Source organism: Panthera pardus, unplaced genomic scaffold, assembly GCF_024362965.1.
Source record: "Panthera pardus isolate Hobbes unplaced genomic scaffold, ASM2436296v1 HiC_scaffold_25, whole genome shotgun sequence".
NCBI classification, from domain to species: Eukaryota; Metazoa; Chordata; class Mammalia; order Carnivora; family Felidae; genus Panthera; species Panthera pardus.
Window position 1 is genome coordinate 47,797,433 of NW_026526821.1, and position 19,995 is coordinate 47,817,427.

General features: G+C 44.5%; 2 protein-coding genes across 2 annotated transcripts in view; both read right to left on the reverse strand.

Moving 5' to 3' along the window:
• Positions 1 to 1,040: 1,040 nt before the first annotated feature.
• THBD (thrombomodulin) lies at positions 1,041 to 5,085 on the reverse strand. The gene has a single exon (XM_019462363.2). The coding sequence runs from the start codon at positions 4,975 to 4,977 to the stop codon at positions 2,956 to 2,958; it is 2,022 nt and encodes a 673-aa protein (XP_019317908.2). The 5' UTR covers positions 4,978 to 5,085; the 3' UTR covers positions 1,041 to 2,955.
• Positions 5,086 to 12,046: 6,961 nt separating this feature from the next.
• CD93 (CD93 molecule) overlaps positions 12,047 to 19,995 on the reverse strand; it is a 32,242-nt gene continuing 24,293 nt past the window's right edge. Inside the window, exon 2 of the mRNA XM_019462361.2 lies at positions 12,047 to 14,508. Within this exon, the coding sequence (XP_019317906.1) occupies positions 14,463 to 14,508 (46 nt within the window). The 3' untranslated portion in view covers positions 12,047 to 14,462. The remainder of the gene's footprint in view (positions 14,509 to 19,995) is intronic.

Sequence of the window (19,995 nt, forward strand, 5' to 3'; positions counted from 1 at the left end):
CACTAAAGCAAGAAACCTTAAGTCAATTTGCTGGCTACTTGGAAGCAAGCCCTTTCGAAAAATGGAAGTCCAGTAGTAAGGACAAATTTGTAAGGTATCACTCTCTCCTCTTGACCCCCAGCACAATTCATGTGTACCAGCTTTGCCTGCACACATCAAGTTTTTCCTTCATATGTGCCTCCTACTGAATTTGGTTTTCCGCTAGCCTACCAAACTCCTAAGGGCAACATTGCTCAAATTTGTTATCTCGGGAGGGCACTGTGCATAGTAGCCACACCCCAAAGCTGTCAGCTTCATCCAGGATGGATGTTGAAATCTCCAACTTCATCTTCACAACTGTAACTATTCAGATGAGAGCTAGGAAATTCAGCATTATCCAGATGTATAAAAATACATGAATATTTGATCAAACTCCATCCCCTTCCAACTTCTGTTTTATGAAAATTTTCAGAGCACTGCATATAAAATTTAGCCAGTGCCACCATGTGAGGAAAAGAGGCCCAGGAAAAGACAATGTTTCTAATCTCCAACAGAAATAAGAATGGCTTAATACTGCATGAGACCTTGGTATGTGGAAATGATGGTTTGAATTTGAGTCACAGACTGAGACCCCTCATGACTGTTGTGTTTACATATCTCAGAGGGCAGATAATGCCAAACCATTCACAGGAAGGACACAAGCTGGGATTCTAGAGATGCCCCAAGAAGAACTGTTTCTTTAACTCATCCCAACAAATAATCCTATAATGTGTTTCAAAACACATAGACACAAGTCCTGTGTATGAAGTTGTTATGGTTACAGAGAGAAACATAAATATTTGTGCACACAGAAATAACATGAAGTCCTCCTACAGTGAAAACAATCTCCTCTGGAGAGATCTTTGAAGTCAGAGATGGTGCCTTGAGCAGATGGAACTAGTGATGGGGTGTGGAACAGCCTTTAAATGCATGGCATGGAGTTTGCATTGTTTGTGAGCCCTGTTTAATGACAAAATGAGGCGGTTGGGGAAGCCTAGGTGAACAGAAACAAAACCCAAGAGCACACTGTTATTTGTTTATTTTCTACATGTGATGTCATAAGCAAGAGTTTTGCCTGTGTTCTAGTTTGTCTCCAATAAATAAATAACTATGTACAAATGTGCCGAGTTTACAAAATAGAGGAAAATCTTTGTATTACAAAAGATACACTCGTATGATACATTTTCCCCAAACAGTGAAACATGATTTCGATTTCAGATTTCGATTTCGTTCCTAGCTTAGTTGAACCAACAACCCTGTGTAGCAATGTCTAAAGGTGTGTACCTAGTCTTTTCTATCAGAAAGCAAAGCTATAAATGGAAAATTCCTCAGTTTCTTGAGAATATAGGCCCTGACTTGGCCTGCTACTTATTACTGATCCACATTTAATGTATTCCAGAAAGTTGGAAGCTGTCTGAAACAGTTCTCAAACTATACTGGGCAGACCCCTGCAGATCTTGTTAAAATATAGATTCTCATGCAGCCCAAGTTTCTGCATTTCTAACCAACTGCCAGAGGCAGGCAGCTCCTAACTCTTGTCGAGCAACCATGTTCTAAGTGGCCAGGGTGAGAAGGCTTCTTGGAAGTCGGAGAAATTCTTAAGGGCTTGATCAAGGTGAGGTCCTAATTGAGCATCCTCCAGGCTCCATTCCCAAGCTCCCAAATTCCCCACCCCCACTCCCTACAAGGCCAGCAGAACTGGTTTTATTTTGGAGCACAAATTACTAGAAGAGTAAAACTCAAAATGGTAACTGGCATGAACTGTGCAGCTCATAACTTTCTTAAACTGTCTCGTGGGAGATCTTTCATTCCCTTCTGAATCTAGAGCTATCACGAGAGCATTTTCAACATTGTCAAAAATAACCAGTAACAACAACAACAACAGCAATTGTAATAATGGGAAAAAGAAACGGCATAAGGAGCAATAAAGACCTTTTGGTTCAAATGAAAAGTGACAACAATAAAACCCAGGCTCACTGTTTAAAAAGTTAAAAACAAACAAACAAACAAACAAACATCCCTTAGCTTGAATTTCTATGACAGTCCAGCAAACATTAGTTAAATGAGTGTCTCTCACATCTTAACTTTTGTTAAAATGATATTGTTCTGGAAGTCTGAAGTTTCAGGATAAATTAGCAAATCTGCTTCAAGACCAAATGGATTCCCAACCATCCTTGTTTGTAGTGTTTCTGTTTCTGTGTCACGGAGGAGTTTTGCCTAGGCAGACATGGAAGGGTAGAAGCAGGGTCTAGGGTAGGGTGGGAGACTCCAGGTGGGTTGGCTGAGTTCCAGGTAGGGGAAATTTGGGAGAAAATGAATAGGGAACTGGGGCTTGGCTTTATCAAGGTGAGCCCACCAAAAAAACCTACCAAGATAGTTTCACCGCCACCTGAAGAGTGGAAGTACGTAAATATACAAAAAGAGGAGGGGGAAGCAAGGAAGGGAGAAACAGCAGAAGGAATATAAAGTGGGTATTGGACACATACAGGTAGGGAAAAATGCAAAAGCAAAAAATAACAAAATAACAAAACCATCCTAAATACTTAAAAAATAAATATCTTCGTCATTCCTGACACCTCGATTACACTCACTAGTCCACAGGATCACAGTCTGCCCCAAAGACTGCCAACCAACAATGCTCACCCCTCCTGTGCCCCTTGGCAAGGGCATGGGACACTCTATAGTCTGTGTCTTCATTGCCATCTCTGCCCAGTTGTCCAATGACGTGTGAAAGTGGCTGGAGCACATACTCCTTCCAACCCCTACCCCTCCCCAGCAGTGTGCAGAATCGGCAAAAGGGGCGGGGAGGGTATTCTCCAGTTCCGATGCCAGTTAAAGTGCTTTGGGTTAGGTGGCCAAGGAGTAAGGCTGGGGCAGGGGAGAGGCACAGGAGGGAGGGAAGGCCTAGCCAACACCGGGGTCCGGGGAGGCAGCCCCTCAGAGCTTCTGAGGCGTCCGCTCGGTTCGCACTTGCTGCAGCACCACCTCCTTGGCTGGGGACCCACACTTGTACTCCAGCTCTGCCCGCGTGGTGCCTTGCTTCTTGCGCAGGTGGCACAAGAGCGCCAAAAGAGCTACAACCAGAGATAGGCTGGCGATGGAGATGCCGATGAGCACTCCAGAATGCAGGGGCCCTACCTGAGAGGGGATGGAGGTGGTGCTAGGAGTCTGGCTGACGGGGGGCTCCCCAGAGCCACTGTCACTGTCACTGTCACTGTCATTGTCACCGTTTATCTTGGTGGGGTCACAGTCAGTGGCAACCTGGCCGGCAAAGGACGAGTCAGGCCCGCAGATGCACTCGTACGTGCCAGGGAGGTTGCGGCACGCATAGGGGCAGTCTCCATTCTCACACTCATCGATGTCCGTGCAAATGTAGCCATCGTCCAGGATGTAGCCATCAGGGCACTGGCAGGAATCCGGGTTGTTGGGGTCGCAGTCAGCTGGGCATGTAGTCTGGTTGCAGAACATCTGGCACCTGTGCGGGGCCTGAGGGCTAGGTACGAAGCCCTCGGCGCAGATGCAGCGATAGTCATTTTGGCCCACGGACTGGCACTGGTACTCGCAGTTACTCCCGAAGCACGGGTCCACGGGCTCCAAGCATTCGCCGTCCACCATGTCGTAGCCCGGGTAGCAGTGGCAAGTGAAGGCGCCCTGCGTATTAACACAGAGTTGCGGGCAGGGACTGGGCACCTGGATACAGTCGTCCACGTCCTCGCACCGGTGCTGGTCTGCAGCCAGCTGGTAGCCGGTCTCACACATGCACGAGTAGGAACCAGGCACGTCCGGGCTGGGAATGCAGAAATGCTCACAAAGTTCGTAGCAGGACTGCTCCTCAGGCGCGGCGGCGCAGGAGCGCCCGTCCGCCTGCAGGGCGGCGTCAGCTGGGCAGAAGCAGTGCGACGTCCCGGCGCTCCGGTTGCAAGTGTGCTCGCAGCCGCCGTTCTCCACGCTGCATTCCCAGGCGCCAGGCGCTTCCCGGCCCCAGCGCGCCTCGGCCTCTCCCCGCGGCGCCATGCACTCCAGCTCCACTCCGAAGGGCTCTACAGCGGCGGAGCTACCCACCGGCAGCGCCTGGAAGTCAGCGCCAAGGGCCCGGAACGGGGTGTTATAGGTGATCGCTACACCGGCGGCCGCCACCGCGCCAGAGTCCACGAGCAGGGGCCTGCAGGAGGCTGCGAAGTGGAACTCGCAGAAGAAACCGTCGGCCTCCGCGTCGCACTGCTGCTCCTCCCAGGCCGGCTCGCCGGATGCTAGGGCCCCGGCCTCCGAGACTGCGACGCACAGGGGACCGCAGAGAGGCGCCCTGTCGACGTGGAGCCGCGCCCACCTGCTGTAGCTGGTGCGGTTGTCTCCTGTAACCCACTGGAAGCCGCGCAAGGGCCCGAGTTGCTCGGGGTCGTGGCAGCCGTGCTGGAGCTGCAAGCCGATCCAGAGGCGCGGGCTGTCGCCGCTGTCGCCGCTCAGTAGCAGGGAAATGACATCAGCCGCCACTGAGGAACGCACGGTCATCAGGTGGCCCCCCAGCTGCTCGCAGGCCTGGCTGGCGGCGGGGAAGGTCGCGGGGCCGGGGAAGAGCGCGAAGCAGTCGTGCTCCACGCACTGGCTGCCGCGTGGCTGCGGCCCTGGAGGTGCGGAGAGCCCCAGGCCAGCGGGGGCCAGAACACCGAGGAGCAGGACCCGAAGCATGCTGTCCCGGCACGCCTTGTGCAGGCGCCGGGGAGAGCGCAAGCGCGGCGACGGGGCCCAAGTCCGATTCGGGCTGAGAGGCGCAGGGCGCTGCTGGCGACAGCCGCTTGCGTTGGTCCCAGCCCAGACGCGTCCAGCCGCGGCGCGCAGCCCTGCAGAGGCAGCCTCTGACATGCCGGCGGACCGGGGCCCGGGTTTATAAGTGCGCGGCCCTCCCTCCTGAACGTTCGGGAAAAGGAAGGAAGTGCCTAGTGGGAAGGGCTGATGCGGCATTCTCGGATTACTGGGTTCTTCGGGAGACTTGTGCCCGCCCTCGCTCCTGGGATCACCTCGCGGAGATGAGTAAACCCGGCGGGGGAGCTGGGAGGTCCCCGGACTGGACCGCCAGGCGCAGGCGCCACGGGAAGACAGCACCTCTGTCAGCTACACTCCGTGTCAGCCGCCGCCACTAGGGCCCTCAAGCTCGCAGTTCTGGGGGGAGGGGGGGGGTCTTAATCCGCAGCCCCTCCTAATCTCTTGCTCCTGTTTCTTTTTCTTATAAATGTATTGTTACTACCGATTTCAAAGGAAGCCTGGATTGCAGAACCTTGGGAAATGGAGACGGGGGAGGAGGGTTTTGAATGAGGGGTGGGGGGAAGTAATGCCCTGGACCTGTAAGGCTCTAGAGGGAGGTGCCCGCCAAGAAGAGGATTTCGGGAGGAACTGCCAAGAGCGTGGACATCCCTGAAGACACGATCGGTAGAAGAGAACTGGACTCCGCCCCGGGCGCCTAGAGCAGGAGACGGGTGCGCTCGGCCCCAGAGGACAGAGGGTGTGGCTGGTGCGAGGATAGGCAGAGGGGGAAGACTGGGGTAACACAAGCACCCCCGCGCACAAGCCAGGACCCACGGGTCCCTGAGCGCGAGCTGCCTGGCTGGATCTCATCTCGTCGCGTGGGAAAGTCGCGAGGATACTGTCAGGGTTCCAAGGTCTTGTCACCCTTCAGAAGCAGCGGCAGGCGAATTCCTGCCGCACCCTATAGGGGCAGGCGAGTTGGGAAGCGCGCTAGCCTGTTTGGTCTGTTTTTGTCCAGCTTCACAAAGGGATAGCCTATCTCGCACCCCAAAAGGGGCACACGGGAGCCCTCGCAGGAAGACGCTGCTGGCTCCAAGAGGATCCCACTTGGGACTGTTAAGGACTTTTGCATTTGGCTGAGATGTCAGAGTGACATAAAGTGCATATAAATGCCACTTGCAAGAGCGGTCGTGCGGACGGGCAGGGTGGGGAGAGCAGCGAGGAGGAGATGAGAATCTGTCACTTTCACGACCTTTTCCGCTTATTCACGTACCAAGAATGCCGGGGGTGGTTCCAAAACTTAACGGAGTGACAAACTTTTTTTTTTTTTTTTGACCCTGTGCCGTCTCCGCTATGGTCACTCACAACAAAGCACCAGGGGGCGGCGCTGTTGAACTCTAAACAAAGGCCCCAAAGTTGGAGCTCTCTAAACTTGGGCGGAAAAAAGTTAAGGGTGTGGGGGCCTTAACTGCCTTAAGCCTAGGGCAGGAAACTTGGCTCCCAGGGAGTCCCAAGCAAATTCTGTCGCTTAGCTGGGTATCTTGCCTCTTTGGTTGGGCAGAGCCCAGACCTTGTAAGAGAGAAGTGCAGTGTAGCGTCTTCACTAGCTAAGACAAGCACCTGCCCACTCCTACCTCCAGACTGTACTGACAGATAGTTACCCAGGGGGTGGGGTGTGGACACTCCCAGCATGAAAGGGATGAGGTACATGACACTCCCAGCATGAAAGGGATGAGGGTCCTTCCCTACACTGCCCGACATTCAAGAGAGCTCGGACAAGCAGTGCCTCCTGAGAGCTGGGTGGGGGAGGAGCACAGCTTGGAGACTGAGGTCTGAAGCTTCCCGGAATGGGCGCCTCTACTCCTCTGGGAAGAAGAAGAAAAGACCAGCAGATTTGAAGAGTTGGGTTGTCTCCCAGTGAGAGCAGACAGGTGCTGGCCTGATATCCCACCAGCTGCCTGGGCTGAGCCAAGTGTCTGGACTTACCCCCATGGCCTGCCCCCTGCCTGAGCTGGAGTAGGGCTGCCTCAGGGACAGCCTGCTCTGGGAGTGGGGCCTTCACATCTGGGCAGATCCCTTTGGCCTTTCCCAACCACCAGGTCCCAGCTGAAAGATCTCAGGAAGTGGGAGCAACCGTCCGGATGCATGAGGCTAGAGAAGAGACAGGACCAGTTACACACTTTGCTCAAACTTTACTAAGATTTTCAAGCCTGCCAGCTCTCGCCGGAGTTGAGGGGCATGCAAGGATAGGGCCCTGCCGCTCAGCATGCTGGCTCACTTCTTGGATGAGTTCTAACTGATTCATTCACCATGGCCATCTCTAGTGGGGAGTCCTATTCAGGTCTCCTTGAGCCATCACTTTGAGGCTTTTATGCATGTTTTAAACTTCTGTCCTTCCTTTCTGTACCTCCTGTGCAAAGGGATGGACCACTGCCTATGTCTCCATGGGGATGACACACTCAGTTCCCTCTCCTTGGCTGACCCCTGGCCCTGCCACCCTCACTGAGGACTTACTAGCCCAGGCCCATTTCACTGTTTCATTGGAACAGCTCTCTTTAAGAATACCCATTATCTTCTAAATACTGAAGCCAAAAACTTATTTTCCCTCTTCATTTTTTCTTGATGTCTCTGTTGTTTTCACTCTTGAGCCCTGGCTGTTTTCAAGTCTCCCCTCCCACGACTTCTAAGAAACCTGCGCTTCTGCTTCTTCTCTCCTCTGCTTGCCAGAAGAGTGGATCCTTTGCCTTTCCTGCCCCAGGAGGTTGGCCAGTCCTCACAGTTCTGCCCATGGCCTTCACCTATCTCTTTACAACCCACCCTTTTGTCAAATTCAATGGTTCTTGTGGATGCTGAAGGTCTCAGGAAGAGGAGTTCCTGCTGACTGTCAGAGAAATGCCTCATCCTGTATCATCTCCAATCTATGGCTCCTGTCTTTTTGTCTACCAGGAATGTTCTCACCTATGTTTCTTTTCCATCTACTGAGATCTGACCCTTCTGTTAAGGCACAGGTGACATGCTGCCCCCATCACAAGTGTTTCTGAGTAACCAAACCAGAACTGATCTCTCTTTGAAGTTCATAGGACTTTCTACTGGCAATTTACCACTTACCACACCTTCCCTGTTTTACAAGTAATCATGTGTTTTTGTTTTTTTTTTTTTAACGTTTTATTTATTTTTGAGACAGAGAGAGACAGAGCATGAACGGGGGAGGGGCAGAGAGAGAGGGAGACACAGAATCGGAAGCAGGCTCCAGGCTCCAAGCCATCAGCCCAGAGCCCGACGCGGGGCTCGAACTCACGGACCGCGAGATCATGACCTGAGCTGAAGTCGGCCACTCAACCGACTGAGCCACCCAGGCGCCCCGTAATCATGTGTTTTTAATCATGCTGTTTGCTAGATTTATAATCTACTTTCTTGAGAGTGGAGCATAGCTTTTACACATCTTTGTATCCTCATCCACCTACAGCATGTTTTGTTTGCAGACAGTGTTCAGGAGTTTTTTGAGCACCTGTTATAGATATTTCTCTGTGCCCTGCCTCCAGTGTGACTTTCTCATGTTAACCTGCAAACGCAAAGGTGGGGGACCTCAGAGCCTCAGGGTAAGGAGTGTGGGCTATGCAGCCACCATGGCTGGATTTGAGTCCCAGCTCCATCATTTATAAGTTGTGTCATATTTAGCAAGTAGCCCAGCCTCTCTGTGCCTCAGTTTCTTCAACTGTGTGATGAGGAATCCTAATAGTCACCCCTTCAAAGTGTTATTCTGAGGATTGAATGAGTTACACATGTAAAGCAGTCAGAATGGCTGAACCATGGCAAATTCTCAACAAATTTTAGCTAGAAAAAGGATATACTCGGGTTTCAATAATTTGAATTCAGCATTGATTGTGTTCGACACCCTGCATGGTTCCTGACCATAGCAGAGACTCACTAAATGTCTACTGGGTAAAATGCAATTCAGCTGAGCATTTTTACCAATAATAACAATAAGCAATTGTGAAAATAAAATCAAGGACAAAAATAAGTTCACAGACCAGGAGGAATAAGGAAGGAATTGAAGATAGCCCAAGAAGCATGACCCGTGCCCCAGTGTACCAAGAGGGCTGTTAGTAAGCCTCAGGCTTACTCCCCATCTGGCTGGAGGCATCCATTATCAATAACTCATTTTCCAGATGTGGAAACTGAAGGTCAGGGAGAATAGGTGACTTCCCAAGGCCACACAGCTAGTCAGTGGTGAAAGTAAGATTCTCTAGCTCGGTTTAGGATGAAAGAATTAGAATGTGCAGTACATCAGAGCCCTGATTTTGTCACTTACCCATTGTTGGAATTTAAGTTATTTAAATCTCTGGTTTTCTCTTCCCAAACTGGAGGTATAATATCTAATTTACAAGGTTGTCATGGAAATTAGAAAATTTATTAACAGGGGGTGTTACCTTCCTTGTAACATAGCAGCTATTCAACAAATACAGCTGTTACTACTGGTGAATGTTGTTAGAACAGAAGTGGAGAGGAGTCCAGATGCAGGAGGGGGTCCAAGGGCAATGTGTTGCCCCAGACATATCCTAGCCAAAGATCTTTTTCAAGTGTGGGAGGCAGCTTTTCTCTTAAAAGACTTGAAAAGAACTTTCTAGTTCCAACATGATCACTTACTGAAAAACCACCTGCTAGAGGGCACAATTCCAGGTGCTAAGAACATCAAGACTGTGGAGATACGTGACTGACTACTAATTGTTGCTGGTGATGAAAGTTCCAGGACCTTTGGATGGAAAATGATGTTGGAAAAACTTGGGGACAAGGCAGATAAAAGTCGCATACACTATCCAATATGATAGGCACTAATCACCTGTGGTTAGTTAACTTAAACTCATTAAAATTAAAGTTAAAAGTTTATTTCTCAGTGTCACCAGTCCTATGTCAAGTGCACCATAGGCTAGTGACTACCAGATTGGGCATTACAGAGAGAGAATATTTGATCATTAGCAAAATTTCTTTTAGATGGTGTTGCTGTATACAGTCAGATAATGTCACCTGAATGTACCATCCATTGCTGGAAGAACATTAGTGTCCCTTTCTTAGGTTCAAAGGATGCTGTTTCACAACTGTTTTCAAGGTAATGGTGGTCAAAACTGCAATCAAAATCTATAAGGGGGAACATTAATAGAAGTATTAAGGGATGCCTGAGTGGTTCAGTCAGCTCAAGTCATGATCTCACAGTGCATAGGTTGGAGCCCTGGTCAGGATCTGTGATGACAGCTCAGAACCTGGGGCCTGCTGCGGATTCTTTGTCTCCTTCTCTCTCTGCCTCTCCCTCACTAGCTCTGTCTCTGTCTCTCTGTCTCTCTGTCTCCCTCTCTCTCTCAAAAATGAATAAAAATTAAAAATGGGGCACCTGGGTGTCTCAGTCAGTTGCGCACCTGACTTCAGCTCAGGTCATGATCTCATGGCTCGTGGGTTCGAGCCCTACATTGGACTCTGTGCTGACAGTTCAGAGCCCGGAGCCCACTTCAGATTCTGTGTCTCTGCCCCTCCCCAGAGAGTGCACTCTCTCTCTCTCACTCTCTCTCTCTCAAAAATAAATAAAAACATTAATTTTTGTTAAAAGAGGAGTGCTAAAATTATATAACCATCATTAGTACTTGACTAATAGATACATCAATCTTATTTTTAACCTTGATGTTAATTATAATAATTTAGATATTGGGAAGAAAGAAATTACAAAGGTAAAAACATAATATTTATAAGCCATAACAATACTAAAATGCAGCCATAAAAATTAAGACTCTGTGCCTAAGCAGCAATATATGGGTCTAAGCTTGGAAAATAAATGCCTGATAAGCAAATGTTATTCAATAAACAATATCATGTCAGTATGGCAGAGCAAATATTTTACTAAATTTTGACTCTTACCCAGGCTTTCTTCAAGAAGCAAGGTAAAAATGGACAATCTTTTCTTGGCTCATTTTTTTGTTAGTAAAATTGTGTTTCATCTACAAAAAAACTACAGTAGACATCATACTTAATCATCAAATACTAAAAACTTTCCTCCGAAGATCAGAAACAGAAAAAGATGTCAGCTCTTGCCACTGCTATCAAGTGTCCTGCAGATTCTCACCAGAGCAGTTAAGGCTGGAAATGAAATAAAAGGCATCCAGATCAGAAAAAAAAGGAATAACATTATATACATTCATTAATGACATTCTCTTGTTTGTACATAGAAAGTCCTAAGGAAAATATTTAAAAACTATAAGCACTAATAAATGAGTTTAGCAGTTACAGGATACAGTATCAATATACAAAAATCAATTGTATTACTATTAGTAACAATGCACAAACTGAAAACAAAATCAAGAAATCAATTCCATTTACAATAGCATCAAAAAGAATAAAATACTTAGGAATAAATTTAACAAAAGAAGTGTAAATTGTATACTGTTGATCCTTGAACAATGCAGGGGTTAGGGCTGTCACTCCCCCACTACCATGCAGCCAAACTTTGCATCTAACTTTTGTCTTCCCAAAGCCTTAACTGCTAATTAACTACTGTTGAAAATAAGCCTTACTGATAACAGTTGATTAACTCATATTTTGTATGTTACCCGTATTATATAGTGTGTTCTTACAATAAAGTAAGCTGGAGAAAAACAATTATTAACAAAATCATAAGAAAATACATTCACAGTCCTGCACTAAACTCCCATATAGGTGGACCTATATAGTTCAAACCTGAATTGTTGAGGGGTCAATGCTGCTCCGAAAACCACACAATGTTGAAATAAAAAATGTTAAGTTCTAAATAGATGAAAAGTCATCCTTTATTTATGAATCAGATTTACACCTGTGTTTTCTCCTAAGAGTTTTCTAGTTTAGCTCTTACGTTTAGATCTCTTATCCACTTTGAGTTAATTTTTGTATGTGAGATGATACACAGAATTACAAAGAGTACCAATCATATTGAAATATAGTTAGAAGAATATAAAAAAGAAACAAATACATGAAATTAAATACACATACTTCTTTATGGATTTTAAAATCACAAGACCTTTATGGTGTATCACATAAATATCATAATCTCAAAGTGGTGATCAGTGCAAACAAGATGTTGAGAGATCTATAATAATAACCATGGTGTGGTGTGAAGTATCTGTGATTTCAGTGCTGATAACTTTTTCTCCCCCAAGAATGGAAGTATACGCTAAGTTTCAGGTAGAGATTAGTGAAAATAAGGATGCAATATTTTTTATTAAATTTATGAATTTAATAACTGAATTAAGAACTGAATTAATAACTGAATTAAGAACAACTGAGGTAAAAAAAAAATGCAAAACTATCTTGGTTAGTCAAATAGAAATTTCCAGAACTATGTTTCGTCAAGGTGTATGTATGCCATTTTAGACTCTCCCTTTATTTTTTTATGTAATATTTATTCACAGCAGATTATGTTTTTATTGAAAACACAATACATATTTGAAAGGAATGCTCTGTCATTGAAGATACTCTTCACAAGGGAGCCAAGAAATCCAAAAGCGTTATTTGAAAAACGTCAAATATGCTTTGACGTCTGGCAAACATTTCCTGTGGGATACGTTCCTGGCTCAGCCACATGCAGGATGAGGGCTTAAAAGTGAAGCATGTGTGGAAAACATACCTTACTTATGAAATTAAGAAAAGAGAACTTATATATTTTAATGCTATGTAACAAAATTATATTTTAATATGTACTTTAAATGTGTTAAATGTAAGAAATCCAGCAACAAAAACATTCATCTGTCATAAAACTAACTACACATAATCTTTTCAAAAATTGGAAACCTGAATATTTTGTTAACATACAAAGAACAGTTAATGAATTATAACAGATATATCCATTGGATGGGAAGCTATGGAAATAGATGATCTGATTTAGAAAAAAAAAACTACACATAATATATAGTTTATATGTGTATATATTAATAAAGTTATCTGTGTTGAAGCATAACAAATGATTTTCACTTTCCTCTATATTTTTTACAACAAACATGTTCTTCATAAGTAATGGGTTCCAATTCTTTTTTTTTTCTTAATGTTTATTCTTGAGAGAGGGAGACAGTACAAGCAGGAAAGGGACAAAGAGAAAGGGAGATACAGAATCTGAAGCAGGCTTCAGGCTCTGAACTGTCAGCACAGAGCCTGATGCGGGGTTCGAACTCATGAACCATGAGATCATGACTGGAGCCAAAGTCGGATGCTTAACTGACTGAGCCACCCAGGCACCCCTCCAATTCTTTATAAAGAAGGCAAAATTACTTTTTGGCAATTGAAAGCTAGTGGCTTTGAAAGTAATTTGTTAATAATATGCCACCTAAGTTTTGAAGTCTTATGCAAAATAGAATGTATTTTGAGTCACTCTTAGCTCACTGCTTTTGAAGCATTTAATGAAAGTGTCTTTAGCAGCATCACAGGAGAGTTGCCCTTGTGGACTTAGGAAGAACTTAGGTTTTTGCATCCCAGATCTCAGTACACATGCTTCCCCAAACAATGATTTCACAAGTGAACAGATTTCTATCACAGAGATTCAACCAGGCTATGTAGTAGAGCCCTATCCTAATGCACCCACAACATAACTACCAATTTACTATTTAGTTGCTACATCTTGTGGCTTCTTGCTTTCAGTTGTGGCAGGTGAGACAATCAGAGCACCAGTTAAGACCCAGGTATGGGAAGAATTTTGTACAGGGCAAACTTCCTCTGTAAAAGGCCAGGTAGTAAATGTGTCAGGCTTTGCTGGCCCTTTTGTCTCTGTTGTAACTACTCAACACTGGCATTGTAGCATAAGCATAGCACTGTCCAATATAATCAATATGCTATTTACTGCTATGCAATAAATCTTCCTAAAATTTAGTCATGGGAACAATCAAAATTTGACACCCCCCCCCCATTATCTAGTCAGATTGTTATTGAATAATGTAGACCTGAATTCTTTTAGGAACTCCTAGATGCTAGTTAGCTTATTTCCATCAATATCTGGTCAGTCAGGGTTGCAGACTAGCTACTACACACCTTTGGTGGCTGCAGTCCTGCAGGATGGTTTGACAACTTTGGGTGATTTGACTCGGAACATCTTGAACTTGGGAACACAGGCCCTCTGAGGAGTAAAGGAGTCACAGTCCACAGTCCACTGTAAGGAGGGAGCTTTACTCTGGGCTCAAGGTGGCCAACATTTGAGTCTGTTATTCAGAAATTCCACTTCTACCCACAGGCCTGCAGGTATTTGAGGCTTCCTCAAGCTTTTGAGGGAGAGGAAAGGGAGTGGATCCCCACTGAGGGAGCTTCAGGTCCTGCTCACCTGCATCCAGAGCCAGCCCACCCATGGGGAGATGGGGAAGCATTCAGTCCACACCCAAGTCCTTGTGAATACTTTCCAGAGTGAGAATAATTCTGAAGCCAGATTCCAGAGGAGCACTGGCAAGGACTCCTCATCAGGGTTTCTTCTTCTTCGGAAGGGGTTTCTGGGACATTTAGTAAAACCCATCTTTCCAGAGTCCCTCAAAGGGCTCTCCAGAACATGAGGAACCATGGCACCCTTCCTTGTCTTATTCCACGGAAGAAATGATTTTCCTTGGAACTGGTTGTTGCTTTTATGGTCACTTCTGGTGACCAGCTGGCTACTGAAGAACCTTGGAGCCAACAGATGCAAGGGAAAGTTCTGGCAGCATTATTCATGGTGCAAATTAAAAACTCCAACTGGTTCTACAGCAAGCAGATAAATGCACACAGCTGAAAATAAAGTAAATGCAGAACTTGAAATATGCCACAGAAACATTCTGTAATTCTCTATTTTCTCACAATGTGTGCACTTTCTGTTCTTTTGCCTGTAGTTCTGAGCTTGGACATCATTTTCATATTTTATCTTGTAATCTAAAAGTACTTATTTTGTTGGGAATAAAGCAATCTCTGAATCTGGGGGAAAATAATAATTGAAAAAAAAATATTTGACTTCCTAATTCTGAGAAAGTGGCCCAGCATCTTTCCAAGTAGTTGAAAACATCATTCGAATGAGATATTCTCCTGGGCTCAGTAGAATTGACAAAGATGTGGACACCCTACCCCCAGAATATTTGGGCATTGCTGCCTCTAGCAGAGCGGAAGATAGCTTGGGTTGGAAACAGGGTGGCCCTGCTGTGATGCAGGCTGAGGAAGAGGAGGGAGACAGTAGACTCCTGCAGGCTTGTCCCTCAACATGTGATCCCCAGACCAGCATTCTCACCTGGAAGTTTGTTAGAGAAATGTCTCTGACTCCTCCCCATGGCTTCTGAATCAGAATCTGCCTTTGACAAGATCCTGGGGGGTTGGTACACACAAGTCCCCCAGCATGGTTGTGCCTGAGGAGGAACCAGGAAGGCAACTGAATGGCCTCATTGAGATGAGAAGCTCCTTGCCCTGCCCTCCATTAGAGTTTCAATGATCCTCTCTAGGTGTGCGGAAAGGTGCTCCTAAGACCATTAACATCAAAATTATGTCTTCTCGATGTAAACACCATTCATCACCATGGGACTTGTCAGCAAAGCAGATTCTGGGCCCAGCCCAGTCCTCCTGAATCGGAAACTCCAGGGGTTGAGCCCAATCATCTGGATTTGAGCATGTATTTCTGGGGATTCTGATGTATACCCATGAGAACCACGGGCTCATGGTGTATGAGATATGAATGAAAGTGGCCTCTAAGGCTCTGAGCACATCCTCACCATCCCACCTCATCTCCTGTGCTTTCCACTCTGGGTCCTGGCTCTGCCAACACATCCATAGACCCTGAAACCACAGTTCTTGGCTCCAAGGCCACATCTAACCCAAATCTTATTGTAATTAAATAGTAGAGATAAACTTTTAAGCCAATCAAGTTGGAATTAGTAGAATTTAGCCACAAAGAAGAAGGTACAGCAGGCATCACTATCATGAGGCTGAAAGTCATGCATTGGGATAAAAGCAGAAAGATTGAAGAAATCCAAGATGCTAAAAGCATTAAGAACTCATAGCCCCACTCATGAACAATCAACCCCTGGAATTCTTGTTAGGGGAGATAAATCAATCTTCTGATTCCACCACTATAATTGGATTTCTGTTACATGCAACCAGTCACATGCCTAGTTGGTACAAATTTGAATAAATTAAAGTATAGCTTCCTGGATTGCCATTTATCTGATCTAATTTCTTTAAATTTCAAGGCCTGACCCCTATTTTTAGTCAAATACATCATTTAATAGTATCTTCTATATGTTCATTAGGTCATATCCCTTAAACCAGGGGTCAACAAAGAAGGGTAGATAGTCAATATTTTAGGTGTTGCCGGTCATTTGGTCTCTGCTATCATAGATGAAAGCAGCCATAGGCAATATCTAAATGAATGAAAGTGTTGTGTCCCAATAAAACTTTATTTGTATACCTTGAATTTTTTTACAACGTTCTCATGTCATGAAATATTTTTCTTCTTTTGATTTTTGCCTAACTATTAAAACATGTAAAAACCATTTTTAGCTCATGGGCCTTATGAAAACAGGCAGCAGGCCAGATTGGGCCTACAGGTCATAGTTTGCTGATCCCTGCCTTAAACACATTAAAAAAGAAAAATCCCAGATGACATAGACCTTACTTATAAGAGTTTTCTCTAATTCAAAGAAGATATGCAGACAGAAAGGTAAAAACCCAACAACTGAAGTAGTACTTATTCAAATGTAAGGGGCAGTGGCAGAGAGGGGACCCCAGCTCTAAATTTTGCCCCATTATGGATGTATTTATCACTGCTGCACAAATCTGGTGGGTGAAAAAGAGGTTACAGTCAGAAGGAAAAAAGGAGAAAGGAGAAGCCAGAGTGTTTAAGAAGTTGGAGTTGGGGAAGGATGAATTAAAATGACTGGAGGCTTTGAACTGCAAAGAGAGAGAAATACTGTTCAGTTCTTTCAGTTCAAGGCCACAAAGATTCCCCATGGCTCCCAGACAGAGTTGGCCTTGCCTTGACTGATCCCCATCAGGTACTTGGAACCCTCAGTCATGTAGTTTCCAGTAAGTTGTGAGCCTAGGCTTAACATCCCCCTCCATGTTCTGAACTCACCACATCCAAGGCAGAAATAAGCCCTTTCCATCTTTGGTTACTTAATTAGCTCAATCTGGTCTGCTGCACAGGTGCTTCTGTCCCATGAATTAGTTCATACAAGGTTGGCAAATGGGAGCCAAGGTCACTGTCCTGCAGACATATACTAGTTCAGACACTGTTTTTCATGCACTTTTAGAAATCACTTTTTGGTGATACTATATTACAGAACAAAGCTACATTAAAAAAAAAACTTGGAAATATCTATAATTTAGTTATAATCTTAGTATGCAAGGGAATATGTTAGTTTCCTATTGCTACAGTAGCCAACTACCATGGATTAGTAGTTTAAAACAATACACATTTAATATCTTAACAGTTCCTTCTGGATGTAAGAAGTTCAAAATCAAGATATGGTAAGGCCATGTTCCTTCTGGAGAATCTAGGGGAGAACATTCCAGCTTTTGGAGGTTGTCTGCATTTCCTGTCCCATGGTCCACTCTGTCTTCAAAGCCAACAGCTTAGTACCTGCCAATCTCTCTCTTCAACCTTTGCTTTGGTTGTTGTATCTCTTTCTTTGACTTTTCTATCTCCCTCTTCCATATTTTAAGGAATTTGTGATTATAATTGGGCCCACCAGACTGAGGCTGTAGATCCAAAGATAATAAAGGGTTAATAATAAAACCAAGGAAAAAATCATTTTGTTGAAATGACATAATAACCCTAACATTTCTGATTTTTACATAGGTCAAATACATCAAAGATATTATCTGGACCATGTTTCATGAAATCTTCAGGGGCTTATAAATGACATGAATTAAAAACACCATTCATCTTTCTGACCCTAACTTTATTACTTAAAAGTATCATTTCAAAAAAAAATTCATTTCTGAATTTCATTCAATTTTTTAAATTTCACACTTAAAATTACAAAATAGTATGCTGATTCCTGGGGCAGATGAATGAGAAGTACAATGTCATAAATCCTCAAAGAGGATTTCTTGGCCAGGTGTAATTGTGGCACCTCACTTACCACAGCAGAGTGTCAGAAATCCACATCCACACATCTTTTGTCTGTCATCTGAATTAGATGCACCTGGATTTAGCAGCAAATCTGTGTCTCTCAAATTGGTTGGCAAGGCCGCCAAACCTGAGTTTAAAAGGTTCAATTTACTTATAATACCACATATTCCTTTTTTTTTCTTAATTTAATGATAAGCGGGAGAATTTGAAGTAGGAGAAGAAAGACAAATGGAAATAAAAAGGTTCTGTGAGCTGTTCTCTTCACAGATTTGGTTTGCCCTATGCCTCTCCAGAAGCCAGAGCTGGATTCAAGATCTAAAGCTTCGATGTCTACTCACTCAATGACATCAGTGTGGGTGGTCTGACCCCACATAGTTGTCTGTTACTTCCACAGTGACCAGCACATTCTTTATTGCTCACTTTCAATTCCCTTCTCTCAGCAATTAATTTTACTTTTAAGACAGTCACCTCCCCTAGCCAAACCATTGAAAGATGGAAATACCATCTTGTCTTCTAAAAAGGCACATACCTTAAACCACTGGAAAACCTGAAACATGGTAAAAGGCTATGTCAGTTTTTCCTCCAGTTTCAGAGTTGGTACAGAGCAGTGCTGTTGAACTTGAGCAATGTTTATGGCAAAAATAAGTGATCAGAAGCAGGAAAGCACTGCAAAGAATAACAGTCCTTCATTTATGGAGAGATTTTATTTGCTTTAGCAATCTAATAGACGGAAAGAAAATTTCTGTTAACAGGAATGTCACCCAGCAGGGTGCCTGGTAATAAAAATGTCACCATCAACTATGTTGTAAGAACATAGTTCTTGTAAGAACAACTATGTTGTTTTTTTTCTATATTTTGCCACTGACATTTTCTAACCCTTTAAAAGGAAGTGCAGTATACCCTTATCCACAGGATGAGTTTGTCTCTGACGTGTCAAGGCTCTGGCAAGACAGTCTTGTGAAATGCAGCATCAAATTAGAAACAGCCCAGGTGTTCCTCAGTAGTTAAAAGGATACATGGATACATGAATTGTGCTATGTACATTCAATGGAATTCTATTGAGCAATTAGGAGGAATAAACACACAACAGTAGGGATGAATCTAAAAAACATTGTACTGAATGAAAACAGATTTACATACAAGAGTAAGCTCTGATTCCATTTTTCACAAAGTTTTCTAAAAAACTAATCAATGGTGGGGAAAAAAATTTAGAGTAGCAGTTGCCTCTAGTGAGAGCCTGGGGCTGGGTGTGTGGTCACAATTGACCGAGAAGCAGGGTGAGGAAACTTTCTGGGGTGATGGTCATATTCCTTACTTTGATAAGGATGTGAGTTATGAAGGTGTCCATATTTGTCAAAAGTCACAGAATGGTATGCCTAAAATGTATACATTTAATTGTATGTAAATTTTACCTCATAAGAAAAACATAACCATAAACAATTATTGGACTCTAGTTAGTGGCATGTGCTAAAGTGTTTAGGATGAAGTGTACTGATGTCTGCAATTTACTTTAAAATGCACCCAAAATAAGATGTACCAATAGGTGTATAGATGGGTAGGCATGTGATAAAATAATTACAGTGCAATATTAGTGGTAGAATCTGGGTGGGTGTATAGATGCTCACTTACATGTTAGAACATTTTCATAACAAAATGTCAGAAAAATGGCATTGCTAGGGGAGTATACCCTCTTTCCATTAAACATTTTTCACTAACTTGAGGGAGACTCACTTTGCTCCATTGACAAATAACAATCTTGAATATGCAATAAGCATTTGCTTTAGGCACTAGGTGGATGTCCATCTGTGTGACACCTGTAATAGCAACCACAGCGGCTGTTCTGTGATTTCATCCTTCTTTAAGTCAGGGAATAGTTTAAGAACAGCCACAAGAAGAGCCTTGTGAAGGCCCCGGTTCATCCACCCAGCAGGATGACACCCATACTGTCATCCCTCTGGGAAGTTGCAGCAGCTTTGAGGTTCCTTCTAATCAGCTCCTATGTGCTCTTCCAAGGCTGTTTCACTCTTCCCCTTCATGAGCCTTCCTTCCATGTAAACTCTTTCTTTAGTATTCCTAAGGAACTTCCTGGAAGCTTTCCCCTCCCATCTTCCATCTCTACACCCTAGCCACTTCCCTCCACTCAGCTCCTGAGCGGTCTG

Coding starts and splice junctions, on each gene's coding strand:
- THBD (XM_019462363.2), bottom strand. CDS start 4,977: ATGCCGCATCAGCCCTTCCCACTAGGCACTTCCTTCCTTTTCCCGAAC.